Genomic DNA, 22,179 nt, shown 5'->3' on the forward strand with positions numbered 1-22,179 from the left:
GGTGGTCTTGACTTAAAAACCTGGAGCCCGCAGAGTTCGAGACCGAGACAAGACCGAGTAAAAATACTTTTGATTCCAAGAAGAGACTGAGACCTTCAAAAAGTGCTCTCGAGACCGCTTCTCGAGACCAAGACCGACCTCAAGTATTTCAACACTAGTATAAAGCTTGTCACTTTTTCTATGATAAACTGGAAGAACAGCCAACTTGTGCACTATCCATTATCCTGCCTTTTATAACTCTTATTTGGGCATTTGTATAGCAGTTATAACTATACTGTAAGTACAACCTTTAGTAGTAACTTTTTTTTTTTAAATGATTTATAAACATATAACATGTGAGAGTCCACAGAATAAAGTTGAGTGGGGCTCAGCATAAGATTGTATGGTTTGTTCTTTCACTCGGGCAGCAGGCAGGCAGCTCTTAAAAGTTCAGACCTATAGTTGTCATCTTTAATTAAGCTGCCTCTAACAGGAGTATTATACGTGATGAATAACCTTGAGAATAATGGTTCCAGGCCTCAACATTGAAAAGGCAGCAATGTGCTGACTGGCTCCAGGAGACAAAGCTGGTGAGGATGGCAGCGTTTCCTCCGGGGACAGAGAGAGAGACCAACAGGAGCTGAGCGGGGACAGCTGACAGATAGCAGCGTCTGTCAGCCTATAAACCAAAAAACTCTTCAGCCCTCATGGTTTTAAGGGCTTAGCTTCTCTTTCCTGTCACAGAGGTGCTCAGTTGTCCATAATATGACTGCATTGAGGTTGGGGGGGGGGGGGGGGGGGGGGGGGGGTTTGCATTGCTTTAGGATGTTTGGCATGAGTTGATCCAAGGACAAACTGGCGGCATTTAGTGAGTCAACATGTTGATCCTCATTTCCATATTTCACCTGGGTGCTAAGCCGTAGCATTAGGGTGGTCTCTTATAAATACAAAAGCAGCAGAGCAGAAATTAAAAAAAAAAACTAGGCTGTGTGTGTCACAACGCTGCTTTAAATGCAAAGCAAACACAATATCGCTTACATTCTGCACAAAACAAAAACAGTGTATCCTTTGTGCTCAGCACATCATGTAGTGGTCTGGGGGGGGGGAATTTTTAGTTGAAAGCTTTAATTATCCCTGAAGTCTTCTCATTCAAACTAACAAAAATGTTACCCCATCTCTCTCTGTTTTGTGACATTATTCAGAAGAGTTCTGCATTGCAGTCTGAGTCATGTTTACTGACCAAAGCCGCAGTGTGAAATCCAGAATAATTGCTCTCCACAACTCCCCTGGCATATCCTGGCACATTGTACAGCTCTGTTCAATTCAAGCACGAAGTCTTACTGAGACAGAATATTTAAAAAATGAATTAAATCAATGTTCTGTTCTTCTATTTTTCCTCTGACATGGTGTTCCCGCCATTGAAGAAAATGATTACTTTTTTTTTCTTCTGATTGCTTCAGGATGATGAAATAAAAACATGTTTAAAAAGTCACTGAAGGGGTGTAGACACCTCTTGCCCCAGTGTCACTGAGAGACGGGTTGAAATCTGTCATGCATTGAGATACACCTGTATAAAAAGAACAAGGAGGAAAGCCTTGGGATGCCTTCGGTGTATCCAGCAATTGCAAAATGGCTTATGTGCAAAACAAACAGATGTGTCAGGGCACAGGGTGCACAGCTCATTATAGCACAGCCTTCTCCAGTATGCAGCTATGCTCAGTGCCTGTGCAAAATGACACGCGGGGAGGAGCTCTGCTTGTGTGCGTGGTGTAGAGAGAGCCGGTGCTGGCAACAAGCTGATAACAGTCTCTAAAAGATGGCATTGCCAATGCTGTACACAGGAAGGGGTGGTGTTGGGGGGGCGTTATTGCCATTCAGCATTTGCACACCCTTAAATGTGTGTGCGCTCTCACATACAAATCTTAAAATCAGCCGTGTTTTCCCCTGCTGGCTTGTCACTCTCCCAGATTGTTTCATGTTCTTTAGAGCGACTAAATAAAAACCAAAAAGCAAACAAATCCTCCTGGGACAGGAAGGTAGAGAAAGTACTCGTGTCAGATACTTTGTAGTTGTGCCTGTGTCTAATACTTTCCAGTCTGGTTTCTTCAAAATGGCATTTTCTGTTTGAGCTTGACTCTTAAAACTGTGAGAGACTTAATATGAGGAGGCGGCTTCTCTTAAGGACTTACTGCCATCTGTTGGTACTAAGTGAAACCAATTATCAGTCAATCGTGTTCTTTGTGCTGTACTGTACAGTGTAGTCCTTTGTAACGTGCTTGCTGACTTCCAGTAGTATACATGACCCATTCTGTGCAGCAGGGTCAGTGTGTCAAGCAAGGTGTAAATGTTTTTACTCTGTCATTCAGCGTTATGTTTACTTGCGTATTCTACTTCAAACCAAAACCACTCTCTGCACTCAGGGCCTCAGCAACTGTCTGAATAACAGCTTTTGAGGTAGTGAATACATTTCCTCTAGAAAAAAAAAAAAAAAAAATGGACAAGCATGCGTGAATAAAGCTTTTCAACAGGAAAAAGATAAAGAGTCTTGCTTCAACACTTCTGAGCCTGCAGGTGTATTAAGTGTGAAATATAGAAATTTTGGGAAATCAAAAGTTTCCTGACGGTCTAACTTCACCAGTCAGATACAAGGTTAAGAATGCACTCAAACTTCTGAATGTGTTCCGCAGCACAGAATGACCTGTTTTTTTTTTTTTTAAGACTTTGTAAAATTACTTGTAGTAATGACTGTGCATGGACCTTCGTTTTCATAACATCTTGAATCACCATCTCACTCTCATTTTTGCATGCCTGACTGAGCCATAATTACCATTTAAAGTGGGATAGTAGCGAGGTGAATGAGATGGTTGTTTGCACCTCAGGTCACGCATGCTACGCTGCCTTTCTTGATTACTTGATTAGGTGAAGCTTGAAGAGTCTAACCAATGGAATATATTTTTTTTTTTTTAGTTTCTGGAACAGGCGCTGATCTGTGACACAACAGATGGAGTAACCTGAATTTTCTACAACAACTTTTCCGTATGATTAGCTGTGCATATATGACTCAAATCTCACTAATTCCCTGTAATAGCTCATAACAGATCTTGTATGTATGCTCATACCACGGTTATGGTTTGATGAGGCAAAATACAGCAGTAAATACAGTAATAATGAAAACCATTTATTTGAATTTATTTTGAAAAAGTCAAACTGTATGGTAAAGGAAAGGGGTACAATGCTAGGATGACTCTGTTACAGGAGATGTATTGAGCCATCCAGTTTCATTTCATGGGGCAATGCAACAATAACCATTGCCGTTTGAAATGGCACATCTCCATCGCCAATGATGTATACAGAATTAAAAAAAAAAAACTGGCAAAAATTGAAAGACTGTCACGTGATTGGCAGAAATTTAACGTTAGGTTACAAAACAGTTTGCCTTTCATGGGAGAAAGATATCATGGTTACACAGATGGGCCTCTGGGAAATAAGAGCTCCATGACTAAATATAATAGCTGTGAAATATGTCTCTAAACTGGCTAATTTTAAAGGGAACAGTCTATCCAAAAAAAAAAAAAAAAAAGAAAAGTCCCTCTTTGCCACCCGAAAGGGGTTATGATCTATTCAGCTAAATGTGACACTGTGACCAGCTCCCAAAGAAGAGTACAAGCATTGATTCAGAACGTAAAGATGTTAAAAATCAAATTTCTGAAAGCCCTTACATTACAGTTTAACTAGGTATGAGGAGGTAGGGAGTAGAGCGGGGGGGGGGGGGGGGGGGGGGGGGGGGGGGGGGGGGAGAGAGATAAAGACAGACTTCTAATGCTATGTTAATGTAAAAATACATATCATGATGGTGTTTATAGCTAGAGGTCCTCAGTCTGCCTCCTCCTCCTCAGACTCAGACTCTGGAAGAAAAGAAAAAAACCTCAGTCAGCATTCTGCTCAAACATCTATGCCCACTAAGATCGCCCGCAATGTCATTTACACAAGGATGGGGGACAAAAAGAAAAAAAGGCATCGAATACAGTGGGCAAAATCAGACACACCAGCAAGTTATTCAGCACAAATGAGATACGGCACAAACACATTTCATATTTTGACAACCTACAGGGTGGCTACGGGAGGAAAAGACTCACAGACAGAAAAACAGGGTGACTGTGAGTTGCCTACCTTCCTCTGCGTTCTTCAGCCATTCAACAAACTTTTTCATCTGTTCAAGGAAAATGCTCTTTCCTTTGGCAAGGTGGGCTTCGTTGTACCACTTAAGAATTGCCTCCTCACTCACACAATCCGCTAAAAAAAAAAAAAAAAAAAAAGAAGAGAGAGAACATGTAAATATTCCATTCAAGCTGAGGCCGTGTCTGCAGGTGCTTGAAAAAACAAAACTAATACCGGAGGCAGGTGCACAGCGACGTTGGTCTCAAACTTCTTTCTGTAATCACTGGCATCTGGCTTCAGTCTGATGTATTCTTAGCTTCCCACTATAGCTTTGACTTCTTTTAAAATTGGGAGGTTGTAAAAAGGAGCCTTATGTTTGCGTAGGACTCACCTTTGTAGAGCAGTACGACGATTTTCTGGAAAGCCTTCATGAAGTGGATGTTGTCATAGCAGTACTCCTGGATCTTCAGCAGGAGAGTCAGTTCAGAGAGGCCCTGGGAGGTAAAAGCCTTCAACAGTGGGCTGTATTGCTGAGAACGTAGAACATAAGCGTTATGAGAACGGAATATAGGAGTTGTATACAAATTGTTACATTTTCTGTAAAATTAAAACCATTTTCCGTCCTCTACTTGATATTTCTCTGATTACTTCCACTTGGCTGGTGGAGTGGCTTTGGGTTAGTTACTTAGGGCGGCAGTAGCTCAGTCTGTAGGGACTTGGGTTGGGAATTGGAGGGTCGCTGGTTCAAGTCCCGGCACGGACCAAGTCCGGAAATTGGCCTGGTAGCTGGAGAGGTGCCAGTCCACTTCCTGAGCACTGCCAAGGTGCGCTTGAGCAAGGCACCTAACCCCCCCCCCCCCACCAGCTCAGGAGGGCCCACTGTGGGCAGCCCCCTCACTCTGAAACCTCTCCATTAGTGTCCATAGGATCCTGTTTGTGCATGTGTGTATTTCAGCCTATGTTTGTGTAGCATGTTAACTAGACAGAGTGTAAAAAACGAATTTCCCCTCGCGGGATCAATAAAGTATACATTATTATTAAATCAATTTTTTCTCGTTTAAGTTCGAAGCCAACAGCAGGGCTTGATTTTAAAACATCCCTAAGGCACAATTTTAGAGAGAAATCTGTATGTTTCTTTAGAACTCTCATTTCTGAGTGCGTGCTCAAGACTACCACTAAGTCAAGGATCAAGAGAGCCATATACGAGGTGCATTACCTTCAAATGTTTGATGGCTTGTTCTGTGACCAGCTCCTCTTTCTTGTTCCACTCCACTAAGCTCATAATGCTGGACCAAATTAGTCCAATCATCGTCTGCTCAGAGATGTTGTTCTTCTTGATTTCCTCTCGGACGTAGGCAATGATCTGTAAGACCCCGAGCACACAGTCGGAACAGACATTATTTGCAAAGCAGACAAACCGTGGCCGGCATATACTTACTATGCGTAGGCCTATGGCTGATCAAATCCTGCTGAAAACTGTGGGATAAAAACATTCAGACTTGCAGGAGACGATAACATGTTCATATTGAGCGGATTTCAGTAAGTTGTCTTTGATTTCATGCATCTTTTTCTTCAGCACATTTCATGACAAAAAGGGACACGGTTAAAGAAGAAAGCTTCACAAGTTGCCATCCTCGGGGGCGCGATAAACGGAAGGGGACTCTGTTAATGTAGAAGGAGCTGGAAAAACTAAAAAGACTTACATCTTTGAGTGGGTCCCCGCGTGACATCTGCTCCTGAAGCTCTTTCTGCAGCTCCTTGCGAGCCCCTATGGACTGCTGGTTCCTGGCAAAGTCCGAAAGCTCCTTGAGCCCGGCATCTGTGAAGTACTTAGAGAAGTGCTCACAACTACGCTTGTTGGCAGGGAAAAGCTCCTGAAAAAGCACACAATATCAATGTCAAATATTGAGGCAGATCCTGGCCGGAGAAGCCTTCTAAAGCATTTAAAAAAAAGCCTTTGTTCATTAATTGCCTAAGTTTTGCATGCAACTACAGGTTGCAACTCTGTGAAATCCACGCAAAATCTGTGCATCTACTTTCATTTAACTCTCTTACTTTGGACAAACAAGAGAGTTGAACCCATACAGGGTGTTAGCCTTAAGAGATATTAAAGATGTCATTCTCACCATGAGCCTGTTGTCCATGCCAACCTTTCGGAGACTGGCAGCAACAGAGCTGATGTCCTTTTCAGTGAGCCAGGATTTGAAGAGTTTTACAGCGAAGGCTGCCGAAACACCTGAACAAATGCAAAGAAATGTGAGTCAGCTGTTGCTAACAGACCTGCCAGGATAAAGTTGGGCCTGAGTAATACTTTGGTAAACAGCTCCACAGGATGCGATTAGACAGGTTTTAACGGGAACACTGCCTGAAAAAACAATGATGCAGACACCAGAGTAAGTTTGGAGCACAGGTGTATTGAATATTAATCTATATCTAACCCTAATGCTTTTAGATTTCAGTGAGTTCATTTTTAAGTTTAAAGAATGTGAAATAGATAGCAGATACCTTCCATCTATCATAAGATTTCAAGGGTTGTGTTACATTTAGTCATATGGCTTATTGCACGATGCGCAATCAAACGTTTTTGCATCCTCCTTTGTCCCCTTGAACAAGCGGAGGGCAACTCTGTCACCCAGTCAAAGCTAACAAATCTTGACAGGGCCAACGTCATCAGGACTATCAATTCACACTAATGATAGCTTCATTTATTCAGCATTCATGTAATATTTTCATGCAGATGTCAAATTAAGTGAAGGTTGCCTCTCAGCAAAATTTCTTTCGGTGGATAAAACTGCTATATTTATGTATGCTGCAGATGTACAGTCACTTATCCATGTGAGTGGGCTGATCACCAAAGACAAGATGCCACCAATATATTGGAACAAGTTTTTAAATGTTTTCTATTATATGATTGGCCAACTACATAGCGATGAACCCACTACTCAGTATATATTTTTGAAACTGTTCATTAGGGGTTATACTTTTTTAATGTAACGTACTAACTAATCCCTGAGGGAAATTCTGGTAAACACTCTGACATGCTTTTCACACACAGGCCCAAATTACACACATGCACAAACAGGACCTGTGGACATGCATTAGCAGAGAGATGTCAGAGTGGGGCTTCTACCCACTGCTACGAAGGGAGCGCACCAGAACGGTTGGGTCTGGGGTTAGTGCCTTTCTCAAGGTCACAGAGAAAGTACACAGGGAAGTGCCCTTGCACTTCTCCAGTTACCAGACCAAATTCAATATTATGGTCCGCACAGCGAATTGAACCGCCGACCATCTGGTTCCTAACCCATGTCTCTACTGCCGCCCAATTATTATTATTCATATACATTTATTGCTGGTTCTGTTATTTCTTACAGAATAACAAACCAGCTTTTAAAAATCCAGTATTGGACAGATTAAGCGTTTAGAAACATGTAGCGTTTAGAATTGGTACTGCAGACCAAATTCAAAACATTGGAGAGAGCCGTCTCCCTCCGCCCCCTCCTCCCTAGAGTCGATGTACACGGGAGTTGGCATGTCGAGCACATGGAAGCTTCAGTGTTTAGCCAGCTCTGCGTCAGTTTTTAAACCTTTCTGCGTTCTAACCTCTCTCCATTTTTTTAAAAACCATAACCAATATTGATCCTACTTTTACAACGTTTCTAGTCATGGAGCTGATTAGAAAAACGCAGAGGCTTTTTAAGTTGGGTAGAATCAGTTATTTCTGATCCATTTGCCATGCCTGCTCCCATCTCTGCAACACCTGTTGGTTTGCCGTGAGAACTGCTCTCATATCTGGCAAACCGAGGGGCATCCAAAACAGACGTGTGGGGGTGCCTAAAAACTGCACTACCTTCTAATACCTGATCTAAAGTTAGAAGGAGGACATACTGGCTGCTGCATTGTTGTCAGATAATTCTGCACGTCAACAGAGCATGTTTCCTCAATGTCTGATGAAATAGTAAGGTCATTTTATTATTTAATTAAGTAGATATCTTACAGATTTCTCCTTTCAGGGTTGTTCTGCCTGCAAGTTTATAAGCACGTTTTCAGTTCCATGTTTTACTGACTACCAATTATAGCTACAGTGATTTATTGTGATTTACTGAAATGATTCATTTGTGAGAAGGCATTTTTTAAACTCTCTATTAATTGAAATTATAAGCCCAAGCCAAAAAATAACAAATGAAACATCTAGCCTTCATGGCATCAATAATTACCACTCAAATTTTCCATTTATCAATCCATACTGGGACATAAGCTTTTAATGTGGCCATGTAGTGCAAAGAAAATTCAATTAACTTAATTGACTGACTCACACTATTCTGAGATTAACTAAATGGAACGCGTCTCTCTAATACTACTGATGTAAAATATGACTAGTAATTCTTATTGCATAAACTGAAGGCATACATTAGTCTGTAAATACGTGTCAATTTCATTTCGTAATGTTTAGACAACAGCCTGTACGAAAGAGGTAAAAAAAAAAAGTTTTGGAATCAATTTGAAGATTATCCTTCTCCATCCTTTTCAAAACTTTTTTCAGCCCAACTTCTCATGCCTATGAACAATCTGCCGAACAACAAAACACAACTCGCCTACAAGGCAGAAGATTGGGTACCTTCTTTGACGAGGTTCTCATTGAAGAGGCTGCTAAGAATGGATGCAGAGATATTGCCGTTGGCTAACAGAATCCCTGTTAGCATGGCCAGCTTGTTGCGCTCAGACTCTGTGAAGCCCTTGAGAAACAGCAGCAGCTGCCAAAGAATAAACATAAACACAAACCTGTAGGCTGAATTGAGTCAGACATACAATACACTCATGTGAATGTTTTTTTGCGTGAGAAACATGTTCATGAGTTTAAACTCATGACCTGAACAGGCACTATGTGTTCTTGTAAAGACACCTCTAGCAAACACAAACCTTTTTGATCTCCTCCTCAAATCCTTTCTCCAAGTATTTGTAACGCCTGATGAGCTTGTTAAAGACCTAAAGGCCATTAAAGAAAAAAACAGGTTTATTTATTTGTATTATCTATACTGACTAAAAGACAATGTTCTTGAATTCCATGAAATAGCAGAGAAAATGTATCCAAAATGTAACAGTTACCTGTGCATATGCCTGCATGGTCTCTATGTCCTCGTTTGCTTTGAAGAGACAAAACTCAGTGGGGGTCACGTCATCTGATAAGGTCCCCCCTGGGGCTGAAAGAAAACAAACACATGTTCTTGATGTTATGAATCTCATGCGTCATTAATCGAATTAGTTGCTTTACTTTGCATTTGTGTCTACAGGTGCATTAAGCTTAATGATGAATAGAATGGTTTTTCTAGGTAGAATTATTCTAATGGCACACATTAATCATAGTAAAACTGATAATAACCATTTCTTTTATTAAAGGTGGATCAACTATGTAGAGTCCTGCCTCTTACCCAGCATCCCACCAGCCACCAGGATGTCGAACAGAGTTTCAGCATAGCGTCGGTAGTCAAGCTTGGCACCGGAGGCATCAAGGAACTTTGCGACAGCTTCCAAATCAGTGCCAGTTTGGTTCAGACCTTGTATGATACTTTCCTGAAACTGGGAGGGGTCAAACCTCTCCTTTTCATCTGTTGACATGCCAAAAAATGCACTTGAATTAATCCTATGCTTATCGTGTTACTGGCAAAATAGACTCACATTTCTTGGGTGACAGTGAAAAAAAAGAATCGTATTTGACAGAAATATGTAGTAGGCAAATGTTAAATATCTCATCGGCGAACAATTAGGCATGGCTTACGATGAACATATCTTTCAATATTTATTGAAAGTGTGCTGACCTTTTGTATTTAATGTTGGGGAGGAGCACTGTCCTTACAAAATAAGAACAAACTGGACAAAGTTGTTAAACTAGGCAGCAAGATAACTGGGAAGCAAATGTACAGCATTTCTTTCCTGACAGACCTGTACACACTGAATTTAGCCATCAAAATTACAGCTGACCCTCTGCACCCCCTCTGGTCAGAGTATGAACTCTTGAATTCAGGGCGCAGGTACAGAATGACCAGGATGAGGACTAAAAGAGGCATCACATCCTTCGTACCGCGCAGTATTCAGCTGCTTAATAAGAACTGATTATACAGGACGAACTCGGCACTCTGCACTTTATTTAACTTGCTGAAATCCCTCATTGAATCATGTGATGCTTTAGTGTGTTTTTATGTGTTCTTATGTGCTGTCCTGTAAAATGTTGTTTGTATTGTGTTTTTTTAGCTCTCTGTGTAAGGCAAATTCCCCTAGAGGCAATAAAGGTTTCATTCATTCATAACATTTCTCTAACTGAGATTGTGAGCAGGGAAGATGGGGGACAGAAATGTCTGTACTATGACATTTAAAGGGGAAAAAAAGGTAGTTGTTGGGACTTGACAAAGAACCAAGTGGTTGACAACAAACCCATGTAGATTCAAAAGCATCTTTTTTTTTGGGGGGGGGGGGGGGGGTAGTTAAGGAAATGTATTCCCTAACTTACAAAAAGCTCCTTACCTCTTTTGCGGGTTTTGAAACGCTGGCCTGTAAGCGTAGGCTTCTGCTGCCTTTGATTACTCATAAAAGACACTCTGGAAGAAAATACAGAGCGGAAATGAGATCAATACAAGACAGGACACTCAAGTGTTTCACTACTACTTAGAAAATAAATTATTAAAGAGCTTTAAAAATGGCGGAAATACCCCCCCCCCCCCAAGACAGTGAAACACGACGTTGTGATGAGGTGTGCGTCACTTTATAAGGCTTACAGTCACACATACAACCAAAGATATAACGAGTCTGACACCAACCATTGTCTAATGTTGTTTGCCACACATATCTTTGGAAGCATGTAATCACATTTGCAGGACATTAACCCACATTTTCAATCAATAAAAAGTAGGCTACCCACCAGTGGCTAGCTTTATCCACCGTTACTTACAGCCTGCAGATCTATTATACGGTATTACGGTGACTTACTTTCCAAAATGCTTTCTCGCGAGATTTGTCAAAATGTCACAAACAATGACACTACGGGTTGTTAAATTGTCTGCCTTGTCGTTAGCTATCTAAAGTTAGCGTAAGCTTTCTTGGTGGCTATGACGCAGTGCCGCCGCAATTAAGCAAAACTGTATTACCATTGTCTCATTATTATTACATAAAAACAGATGACAGCTTACCTTAATCCTCTTAATGAGCAAAAACAATCCGTGAAATAAAATCGAATACCTCTGGACTCCACTATAATCAGTAGCAGCAGGGAAGAGGAAAGCGTTAACGCTACAGCGCATGCGCGGTTACACTGAAGATGTGGGTCATTACACTTCGGTGGGGAGGGAAGGGGGGGGCGTAGTTCACACGCTATTCAAAACTGATAATAAACTGATAGCGAAAATAATACAAGCTCGTTTTTTTTACCGCAGTTATAATATTTAAAAAATATGAGGTTCACTTCTTCTCTGCCTATTTCGCCGAATGGTATAATACGAAATACAATATTTATGATGTAACCCCCCTGTGTCGTTGGTTAGCGCGTAGTCTCAATGATAAGAAGAATTGTTTGACCCTCCAAAAAAAGGTTTGCAGCAGGATCAGTTTACTACCAGTGAAAGTGAGTGTTAAGTCTCTTTGGTGACGGATAAAACCAATACAGAGTTGAACGTCATTAAACAACAGGTCAACAAGTCGTTGCTATCTAGCATTAAGACACAGGATGGGGATGTTGTGCTGTTGGATGGATGTGTATCCATCAGTGGGATGAAAGGAAAACTTTAGTGTTGCGTTACCGTTCAGCTCGTAAATCTTTCTTCTGATTTAGAAAACTTCATGGAGCTTCTTTTCATCCATGGTTTAACCAAAGTCGTACTGTTTCACCCTTCATAACAAAAACAGCAACTTGGGTCAACATCCTATTTTATATAGCCTAAATTGAATAAAATAAAATAAAAAAACACGTAAAAAAATAATAATAATTGGCTCATCAGCGAATTAAAATATGTCAATTTGCGAAAAGTCTCTCGTCTTTTTTAATTTTAATCTTTTTTATTTAACCTTTATTTATCCAGGAATGTCCCATTGAGATTAAAAACCTCTTTTTCACGGGAGTCCCGGCAGCAAAATTTACAGTCACACTCACAATAATACAGACAGCAATTCAAATTATTAAAAAAAAACAATTTTGAAAGTCGAATCTCTTGGTTAGTGAGAATAATGCAATAGAGATTTAACGTTCAGTAGGAGGTCTCCAAAATAATCACACATTAATGATTCATATAGGCTAGATTCACTATGAGTGTCTGGACAAAAAAAAAAAAAAAAAATGTAATAGTAATATTTCCGACAACATTTGAAAGCATCACCTCCCCCCCCCTCACTGGAGGTGATTAGGGGACGCTGGACTAGCCCAGAGACGCCGCTCTAGCCACTCCCTACGCCCGGCCGGCGGACCCTGCACTCTCATGTCCATCCACAGCTCCATTCAAAGTGCTGAGATCCAGATGAGAGCCCCATCCAGCCTCATCTAGCACGGCATTCGAGTGAAACAAAAAAAAAAACTGCAGGGGAAGGGCTTCAGGAGCAACTCCAGACTTGGGGAATCACCTCTTGGATTCCTACTTTTTGTCCGAAGAGTGGATTTAGGACGATAGGGAGCAACTCTTGCTGAGATAAAGAGGCAAGTTTGAAATCTTCAGTTGTGTTTATTGTGGTTAGAATTAATAATAATAATTTAAAAAAAAAACTCCGGGTATGTTTTTTTGGTGACTACTTGTTAGGCTACTGTGTTGCACTAACTTTTCTCCAAAAGTTAACTTCACACAGGAGCGAATGTTTTGACCGTCTGCTTCCCAACTCATTCATTCCTCCTTACTTCGTTACAAGAGGGGGTTGGGATTTAACAAAAAAAAAAAAAAAAAAAAATCTTTGTGAACGAAATGTTATTGTGAGAGGCTAAAACTTGCCAAGTTTGCATGTCAGAGTTTCGTTGCGTCTCTTTGTCTCCTTCTTAATCCTAACCGAGGCTCATTAAGCAATGTTAATGAAAACGTGTGGTCGCTAATTGCTCACATCTGCGGCTTTAAGCACCATCTTTGTAGTTTCTAAGAGTTATCGCTGCAGATCCACTCGGCAGATGTGTCAACTCTGAATACACACAAAGAGTTCAGTCTTTTCAGAGTGCGCTGATATCAAACTCGGAACATATTTAGCGCTGTGCTCAGAGTATCCTGCTCAATACATTTTCCCCCATCTCACAGAACAATGTTTGAATGTCATGCCCTCTGTAAAATGGGCGTTTGAAGCCAGTTCTGTAGGAGTAAATGGAAACAGAAAACGCTAACCTCCACTGTGGGGTCTTCTGATTTGATTAAAATGATATCCTCTCTATGATCTGTGGATACACTTGGATCTGTACTTACAGGAAGAAAAAAAAAGGATCAATGTCAGCCTTTTAAAGTTGATAAACTGTCTGATGGTGGGTTTACCCTCCAGTACGCCTCTGGTTCGAAAAGATTTTTTAATGCGCCTGACTGGAATAAATTACTGGCCAGCATGGGCTGAATGAATAAAACTATTCACCTCTCTGAGTCTATGAGTAACATCCCAAAGTTCCTTCTTGGCAGAGGTGACCTGCTTTTGCTCTGCTGGGATCCCCCCCGTGGGACCCAGCCTTCAGCTTATACAATCCAACAAGGTGAGGAATACATTATGGGAGCAAAAACTAGACTAGATGGAGAGGAAAACTGCAGTGTTCACAATGTTAACATTACACTGTATTTGCATTAGATGAAAATAGAGAAAGTCCTTGTACAGAAAGAAAATTGGGGCTCTAAATCACGACTGAGTGCCTCTCTAACTGTTCTGTGGGGTGTTAGAAGAACATGATTTAAAAACATGAATTAGATGAGACTGCTTTTTTTCTAACTGGAAACAGAAACTGTGGTAGGACGTTAAAGCTATGAGTCAAGGCTGTGGAAACTGCTCAGTCTAAACACAAGTTTACCTAGACTTTAGCTTCTTTTCCTATCCCTTGTTTTTCATGATGCAGTAAAGTCTGTTTACAGGTACAGTAGGCCCTTCATATACTTACTAATAATCAGGCCATAACTGCTTTTAAAGATAAAATCAGTTAAAGATTTACACATTCACAGTCTTGTTATGCTTCTTAAACGGGCTATTTTTGTCCCCTTTAGTTTTATTTTCTTACAACACTGTTGCTATGGTTTCCCTTTTTTTAAACATGTAGTTCTATTTATGAACTTATAGGATCAGATACAATTTTTTTTTCTTTTAAAGGATGGTGTCTTTTTTCTTTTGTGGTTGTCCACAAATATGTCCTGCCTCTATTGGCCAGAGCCTCTGTCGGGGAAACCAGATGGGAACTTTATTACACACACTGATCAAACAAACTGTGATGTAAGCCGACTGCGAAAGGTAGTGTGTTGTAAGCCTTCAGAGTTTCAGATGGACTCCTGGAAAAAAGTAACAACCGTTTAGCTCAGACTTGGAAGGCGGTAGAGTGTGGGACTTTTGGCCACTGTACAGTAGCTCTCTTCAGAGTGAGCTAGTTGGCTGGCCTGGTTTAAGTTGCACCAGTGCCTTTTTTTTTAGTGTGCCAAAAAACCTCTTCATGAACACTTTGGGCTGAGATGCTGGGGTCTAATGCAGTGTGTATAGAGGACCAAAAGTCCCCAAGCCAGTGCCATGGTGATGAATGGTGTTTGCACTTGTCTGGCCGTGCAGCTTAGTGTAGTGAGGCGTGTGTCTTGTGTTAGCTCTGAATCAACACATTAGACAGGGTCACACATGTGTAGCACCACTGACTGGACCATGGCAATCCTCCAGCTTAAGAGTCTGTGTGTGCATCATTCAAAGTCCTATGAACGATAGTTTCATTTTGAATTCAGTGCCTCAGTCATTGCTACGACCCTGATCTCAAACTGTTAATGTAACTTTTCGAGGTCAAAACTGACTGACCTCATGAGGTCAATGTCCAAACAAAGAACTTTCTCCATGGACTGTTTGACTCTTGTGAAACTTAACTTGACTTTTTTTTTTTGTCTTCCCTTGCAGCTACAGTAATAACTGTGTTTTGAGCTCACTGTTACTCTGTTAAGTCCAGCACAGCTGCTTTCTCCATTCACTTATGGGAAGCCTAGCCAGACCGAGTGTTAGACTGCCTGTTATGCAGACTACGCTGACGGTGCTTTTGCAGAGCAGTCTGGGGAACATTTAAGTGCACTAGTGCTGTAATACACTAAAAAGTTATATCCTCGCAGGGTTCTCCTGTGTGCATTTTATTTGGTAGCTGGTAAACAGATCATACAGTGGAGTGTTGACTTACTATAATTGTACAAATCCAACAGACCGGAAGGACTTTTAAGTTAAACTCTGAGCACAGCGTGTGCTGTATGGCTAATAAATTTTTTTTTGTGATGCTTGTTAAAAGTTATGTGCCTCATGTATGATGAGGTGTTAATTATATTTGTATATAGGCACATTGCTTTAAAGCCCTATTTCCAACAAGCATTCTGGTTCGATACAGTAAAAATTATCCCCGTTTCCACCGAACGGTCCAGTTTGGTTCAGTCGATACCCATTTATTGGCATTTCCACCGTCAAAAGTTGGCAATGGTACCAAATGAAGGGATCCGTACCGCCCTACTTCTGGGGTGCCAAGGTTACCAATCCGACCCTAAAGGGTCCCTTGTTTACTGTGTCCCTGTTCTTCTTGAGCGCTTAACTTAATTAATAGCGGGCTGTTCTACACTGTGGTTGGCTGCTATGATGCGGCTATCTCCATCTGGCTCCGCTTACCAAATAAGGGTATGGTTGGCTGTAGAAACGCAAGCAAGATCAAGGTTTAACGTACCGAACTGAACCAAACCGTACTGTATCAAACCGCACTGCTTGGTGGAAAAGGGGGGATATTTATTGGTGTTTCGACGGTCGATGGTTTCGATGGTTCCAAAATAACCGATCCGTACCAGACTACTTTTTTCTTGCCCTTCCGTTCGGGTACCAAGCCTGCCAATCTGACCTTAAAGGGTGGAGCAAGATACACTGTAGTCTGTTGATTGGTAGATAGAATCATCACTTACCCTGCGACAGTGGTAATAATGGACAAACCTAAAACGTGCTAGGTTTAGATATCCTGTGGATTTTGAGGCGGTATAATTTTAAGCCACAGCGACCTACAGCCTTCTCTCAAACAAAGATTGTCTTCTTCTTGTGATCTACAAGCCAAGAAGAAAGAACACAAAATGCTGGACATTCTCCATTGTTACCCTTTTTGTGTATTTTGTTTATCCCTTTATTGGCAGGCTACACTGTATCGCCCTACTTAGATGTCACTCTATAATGTAGATGATGCCGCTATCGCCATCCAGCTTACACCCTGCCTAATGTTCCCATCCAACTCAGGGAACGGTTGGCTGTGGAAACACAAGCAAAATCAGAGTTTACCATGCCAAATTGTACTGATCCAAACCAGACTGCTTGGTGGGAACGGGGCTGATTGTTACACTTTGCTATGCTAACCTTAACCCCTTTCTCCTTTTTGATAGTTTTACCCAAAACCTAACCAATCAAACTAATTCAATTATGTTGAAGCCAAAGTCATTTGCTGAAATTTGTATATATGATTATAAAGTTAAGAATATGACAACCACAGATTATTTTTCTTAATCTGTATTTATATATAGTTTTTTAATGTTTCAGTAAATTCCCAGTTTAAGCCTTTTCCCCAAAGCTTACTCTACCTAATAGTCTAATTTACTCTTAATGTTGAACTATCTGAAAAAGGTATTTGAAACACCAAATATATCACGTGCCAAAAATCTGATATTATTGTTATAAAAAGAGCCTCATGCACATAATGCCCATCATATGAAATCTCATGTATTTGAACTGTTCCACTGAATCTGTTTAAGAAAATGATGTATCAGGACCTCTGGAGCTAACCCATCGGACATGTATTCACATCTCCCGCCTGGTCTGTTTTCAGTCTCGGTTTTGTATGCTTAGGGGATTAATCACGGTATGGTTGGTGGATCTTTTGTCAGTCTGATTGCCAGCTGTAGGCTCATGTTTTTGCAAATCTACCAGCCTCTCTCTCTCTACTGTTTGAGCTGTGCATTGTAAGTGAGCACATTGTTTGGGTTACGGTTTCATGTGTAACCAGGGGACATTGTTGTTTGGCATGACAACTCGATTCAACTTGCAAAATGTGTGCAATTTTGACAGAACGTAAATCATCGAATTGCAGCCATTTATTGCAAAACATTTCAAAGTGTTTTCAGTCCTTTTTCAGTAGGAGATCTGCATCTTTTCAGGAGATTCTACTTTCTCTGGCAATGGCTCTCTCGCTGTCCCTCTGAACTGCTGTCCTGTCTCTCCTGGTCTGTCCTGGTCTGCTCTCTGGCTCTGCCCCATGCCCCGCTGCTGCTCCATTAGGGAGGGTTTTAATCCCCATCAGTGCCAGCAGCAGCCTACAATGTTGTGACTCCTCTGCCCCGTGACAAGGCCAGCTTGATCTGTTGGGAATTTACTATTACGCCGCATAATAGACTTTTATTATCATTTGTTTGCACATGGACGCCTCTGTGTTCTCAAACAACCGCTCCTAAGGTAGAATGACGCCAATCCTCCGTCAGTGGGGCTCACACGATAGCCAATTTGCTTTTCACAGACCACATGTCATGGCAAGCTGGCTTTTTTTTTTGATTGCGTCTGACTATACTGACCATTTCAATAATGATAGCCACCATGAAATGCTAATTTGTATTAAGAGCATGCACAAGCAAATGTACATATAGCTGATAACAGCTGGTTTATCAGCTTTCTGTCCTGTATTTTTACTGCTCATGTTGTTGCCTGCTCGGCTGTTGACTTTTGGTAGAGTGACTTCTCTTCTTGCTAAAGAACAGAAATGAACATGTGGGCCTCGGCCTGTAAATAATACATGCACATTTAATGTTTTATTTTTTCCACGTTTTCCTCAGTGCCTGACCTGGCTTGGTAATCTAGGTCAAAGTCGGAGGCAGAGAGCAAATCATGTCTCATAATATTGTTTGTGACATGCATGAAAATCCCAAGTCTAGCCCCCACATCACTTTCAGGCTTTTGATGATACAATCTCTCTGTCATGTTTTGTTTTCATGTTCAGCGACTTGGCTCGTCTAAATACAGATCTTTAATCTGTGGGAATTATAGATCAAACTCCCCCATTTTAAAAATGTAATTCACTGACTTGTACTGTATGCAGTATGTAGGATCAAAACAGTGACTCAGTAGTGCCCTTCTTGCGACATTCAAGGGTTATGCCTGTGTGCGCTCTATTAAATAGTGCCAGCATGCTGAATATTGCGTGACACCAAGAGGAGGAAGGTCAGGCTGCTTATTGCCACAGCAGGTATTATGTTTAATATAAATTGCTGTTAGCTGATAATATTTAATGGCTGATCCAGGAAGTCCTGGGGGAATTATTTTGGGATACTCTTCAAATTAGTTCATTTCAAAACATTTACTGCAAGGAGACTTCAGAAAAAGCTTCATTCCCCTTAGTACATTTTCTTTCCCATCAGAATCTTAACTTTTGATATTCTTCTGACACATTATAGGTCAGCATAATTCCAAACGGAAATGACTTATAAACTACCTTCACCTACATAGGCACGAGTGCCAGTCACGTTTTGAAGAGCACACTCACTTGAGGTGAAATGCCTGCAGACAGACGAGGCTTTTTATAAGTTTTGCCACATCACTGATTTGTGAGATTTAGATTTGAGATTAACAGCAGCTAAACCATGCGACGCTTACCTCCTAACATGCATCAAAGAGATTTAATCAATCTCTCCGATGTGAAATGAATCAGAGAGATTGATAGAGCGGCAGGTTTCTAATCCAGTTCTGAGAGTTAACCCTTGAAGGTGCATGCTGCGGCAATTTGTTTATCCTGATAAAAATGGCTGAACTTAAAAATGAACCTTAAAAAACAAAATCACAGCACAAGTTTTTTCGTGTATGATTAGGCAAAGCACAAAAAAGAATATATCAGTTTTAACCCACATAGACTGACTTTAGACTGACTCATCTCTCTACCACTCAGCAGTGAAGATAATCCTCTGGGTTTAATCAAGGCTGTCAGGTTTTCTCTCCGTCTCCCTCTCTGGATCCAGTACAACAGTTAACAGCAGGCTGCAACTCTTATTAATGGGATTGTGTGACTGGCTGCCTAGAAGCCAGCTCCAAATCTGGGGTAGTGGGTTATCAGCAGAGGAGCTGAGGGCATCCAGCGTAGAGGCTGCAGACAGATACACGGTCAGACACGCACAGGCTCTCGGGCCACGTGGACACATGATGGTGTTCTCCCCCGGGTCACAGAGAGGCTTCGGCTTATGCTTACACTGAGCAGAAGGAAGCTATGTCTTTTAAAACTTTTGTAAATACAGAACGCACTAAATGCCCTTCCTGTCCTGTAGTAGGTTTTCAGTTGCTGGATAGTTAACTGCTGGTGTAGTAATTGTTTTAACTCGTATTGATTAGTTCCCAGGCAAATGCATACACTGTCTGTCAATCTGAGCAGCCTATCCCTGGATTTACACAATGGTTTGTCATTTTTAGTTCCTTTAAATGCATCTACATGTTGGATTAAGATTGATGCTCCATGCATTCCTCTATTTAACTAAGATAACAGAGTTTAACTTACAAACTCTGGAATGCTGTAGCACGCCAGCAGCATTATGAAGCCCTACGGGAAGATGGCATATGGTGTGGGGGATCACAGAGCAGGTGATTTCTGTTTCATCCCTCAGGAGACTCTGTGACTACATTAAAAAGGAAATAACTCGATTTAGAACCCTGCTTCAGACATCCAGAGCAGCTGGTGGATATGAGACGTCACTAGGAATGTTTTGGCCCCGTGCCATCAGAGAGGCACACTGCAGTGTTCGGTGCATAGAAATGTAACAGACTTCACTGGACCCTGGTTTCTATAGATCTCTAGTCATATTTGAGCTTTTGGGGTCTTTGCAATTACAGATATCCCAATAAGGGTTGACACGATACCAGATTCTTAAACTTCAATCCAATTCTAGTAAATATGATATTATCGATACATTTCAAGACAACATAAATAGTTGCCTAGGCAGGGTAATTTCTTTGTTTTAATTACCAAAAATTACAGGCAAATTTCTGCTCACCGTGTAAACTTCACAAAATCATGGACAACATAGTTGTGCAATTTAGAAGGTACCCTTATTCTTTCACTGGCAGCAGTTTTTTTTTAAGCTTTGGTTTTCTGTCATTCATCATTTAAATAAAGAAGATCTTTAAAAGTATCAAAATATTGCAAGTTTTGAAAACCTTAGTCCTATAGAGTTCAAATTCAAATCTTTTTCACAAAATCATTTTATAAAAGAGATTGAAGCCTGGAACCAAGACCACCAGTTACCCCAATACTCATCACAAAAGTATATTTGATTTGGCGGTACAGGTACGAGACTGTGTAGGCTACAAAATGTTCAATCCAACGTGAATATCGTTTCTTCTTAAATGTAACTTTTAAATTTTAACTTTGCTAGCTAACTGACTAGCTAGCTATTTGCATTCAGCGCAGAGGTGTTCGTAACATTGACATGGTAACAGCAAGCCCCACCAATCAGAGACGTCGTTGTGACAATCTATTATCGTGGGAAGGGTAGTTCTTTAAATCGATAATGTGACTAAACCGTGTTTTTCGTAAAATGAGGTTAATATCATGAAACCCATGTCTCTTAAAGGATCATATTCCGTTGTTTCACACATAGGTAGCTCATGATAAGTCTACCTTGGATGGTTATGACATTATGGCTAATAAACAAATCTGCTAAGGAGAAATTATATGGGATTTTTACTTCCAGAACCCCACTGTTGAGCCCTATTGGCTACTGTTTTATTCTTCCGAATGCCAGTTCTGATTCCTACATCACATATTGTGATTAAATAACTACACACATTTACATTTTTATTAAATAAAAGCTATAGGCAATACTTCATAACCTGTGTAATATGACGGCTATTTTATGGCCTGGCTCACACTACAAGAATTCTGTCCTAAAAAAAACAAGAGCTAATGAGCTAATGTTAGCACTAGCTTAGCTGACAGCCATTTTTGTTATCTGGGGTTTGTTCAAATTGTCCCTCCTATCTCCTTTCACTATCCACTTTACCTTAACCCCGGGGAAAACGTCATGAGGTTAAGGGAAGGTGTTAGGAGAATTCATAAAGGACTTAGGGAAAGGCGATCTCGTTGCTCTAACAATCCGACCGCATTTTCCACTAGGCGACGTCATTCAATGCGACGGGCCGGGCGGAGGTTAATGAAGTGGGTCCACCGTGTTGAAACTACAATGTTCCGAAAATGGACTACAAAAAAAACGCATCTAAAAAACTTTCCCCTGTGCCTTCTTAACGGTGAAATAATCCTAACCACCACAAGGTTGGGATTGAAATAAAAGCAATATAGATTACCAGGCTACGAGTAAGAAAAGTGAAACCATCACTTTCCTGTCCACTCAGAAATCAACATCAAAATAAGTATGAAATTAATTGTTACATTTATGCAAGACAAGAATGTACAACTGAAGAAAAGCACAAAACATTCTGAATTAAATGAAATATGTTGGATAAAACATCATCTGGCTCAAAATGTCTCTGATCCCTTTTTACCTGAAAGACAGGGTGATGTTTTTTATGGTGATTATAATCTGATTATATGGCTTTGCATAATATCTCAAGAACCTTAATCAAGGTAAGGGTTTCAGCATCTGTGACTGAAGGAAAGTTTAACATTATTTATGATATTGCTTACGGCTGCCAAAACGCTCAAAGTGGATAAATAACGAATGCAAACTGAGCATAGGCTGCAATAAAAGTTAAACTCGCTTTGATCGTTTCACGACATCAGCATAACGTTCATAGTTCGCCTACTGGTTAAAGATTGTTGAAAGTTGTTCAAGGCATATTATTGCAATGGTGACTTACATGATCTCCGTCCCTTTTCTGTCA

The 22,179-nt window shown here is 40.8% G+C and overlaps 2 protein-coding genes across 2 annotated transcripts in view; one reads left to right on the forward strand and one right to left on the reverse strand.

Annotated features, from left to right (window-relative positions):
* Positions 1–3,151: 3,151 nt before the first annotated feature.
* LOC109987390 (eIF5-mimic protein 2-A) lies at positions 3,152–11,460 on the reverse strand. Its single transcript, XM_020638458.3, has 12 exons — positions 11,316–11,460; positions 10,654–10,727; positions 9,564–9,740; positions 9,241–9,335; positions 9,055–9,120; positions 8,753–8,888; positions 6,264–6,373; positions 5,841–6,011; positions 5,354–5,500; positions 4,529–4,667; positions 4,150–4,272; positions 3,152–3,884 (listed from the first exon to the last, which is right to left on the reverse strand). The coding sequence occupies exons 2-12, from the start codon at positions 10,715–10,717 to the stop codon at positions 3,853–3,855; spliced, it is 1,260 nt and encodes a 419-aa protein (XP_020494114.1). The 5' UTR covers positions 10,718–10,727; positions 11,316–11,460; the 3' UTR covers positions 3,152–3,852.
* A 1,104-nt stretch (positions 11,461–12,564) lies between these two features.
* The window catches only part of myo1b (myosin IB), a 69,349-nt gene continuing 59,734 nt past the window's right edge, over positions 12,565–22,179 (forward strand). The window contains 1 exon segment of the mRNA XM_020638415.3: positions 12,565–12,808. The gene's annotated coding sequence lies outside the window, so the exon portion shown is untranslated.

This window comes from Labrus bergylta, chromosome 13 (assembly GCF_963930695.1).
Source record: "Labrus bergylta chromosome 13, fLabBer1.1, whole genome shotgun sequence".
Classification (NCBI taxonomy): Eukaryota; Metazoa; Chordata; class Actinopteri; order Labriformes; family Labridae; genus Labrus; species Labrus bergylta.

Bases quoted from the DNA above. Each gene is read 5' to 3' on its own strand.
- LOC109987390 (XM_020638458.3), bottom strand. From the start codon at position 10,717: ATGAGTAATCAAAGGCAGCAGAAGCCTACGCTTACAGGCCAGCGTTTC. The intron at 9,336-9,563 runs GTAAGAGGCAGG...GTTTTCTTTCAG, and splicing joins GGTGGCTGGTGGGATGCTGG to CCCCAGGGGGGACCTTATCA. The intron at 3,885-4,149 runs GTAGGCAACTCA...CTTTTCTTCCAG, and splicing joins GCTGAAGAACGCAGAGGAAG to AGTCTGAGTCTGAGGAGGAG.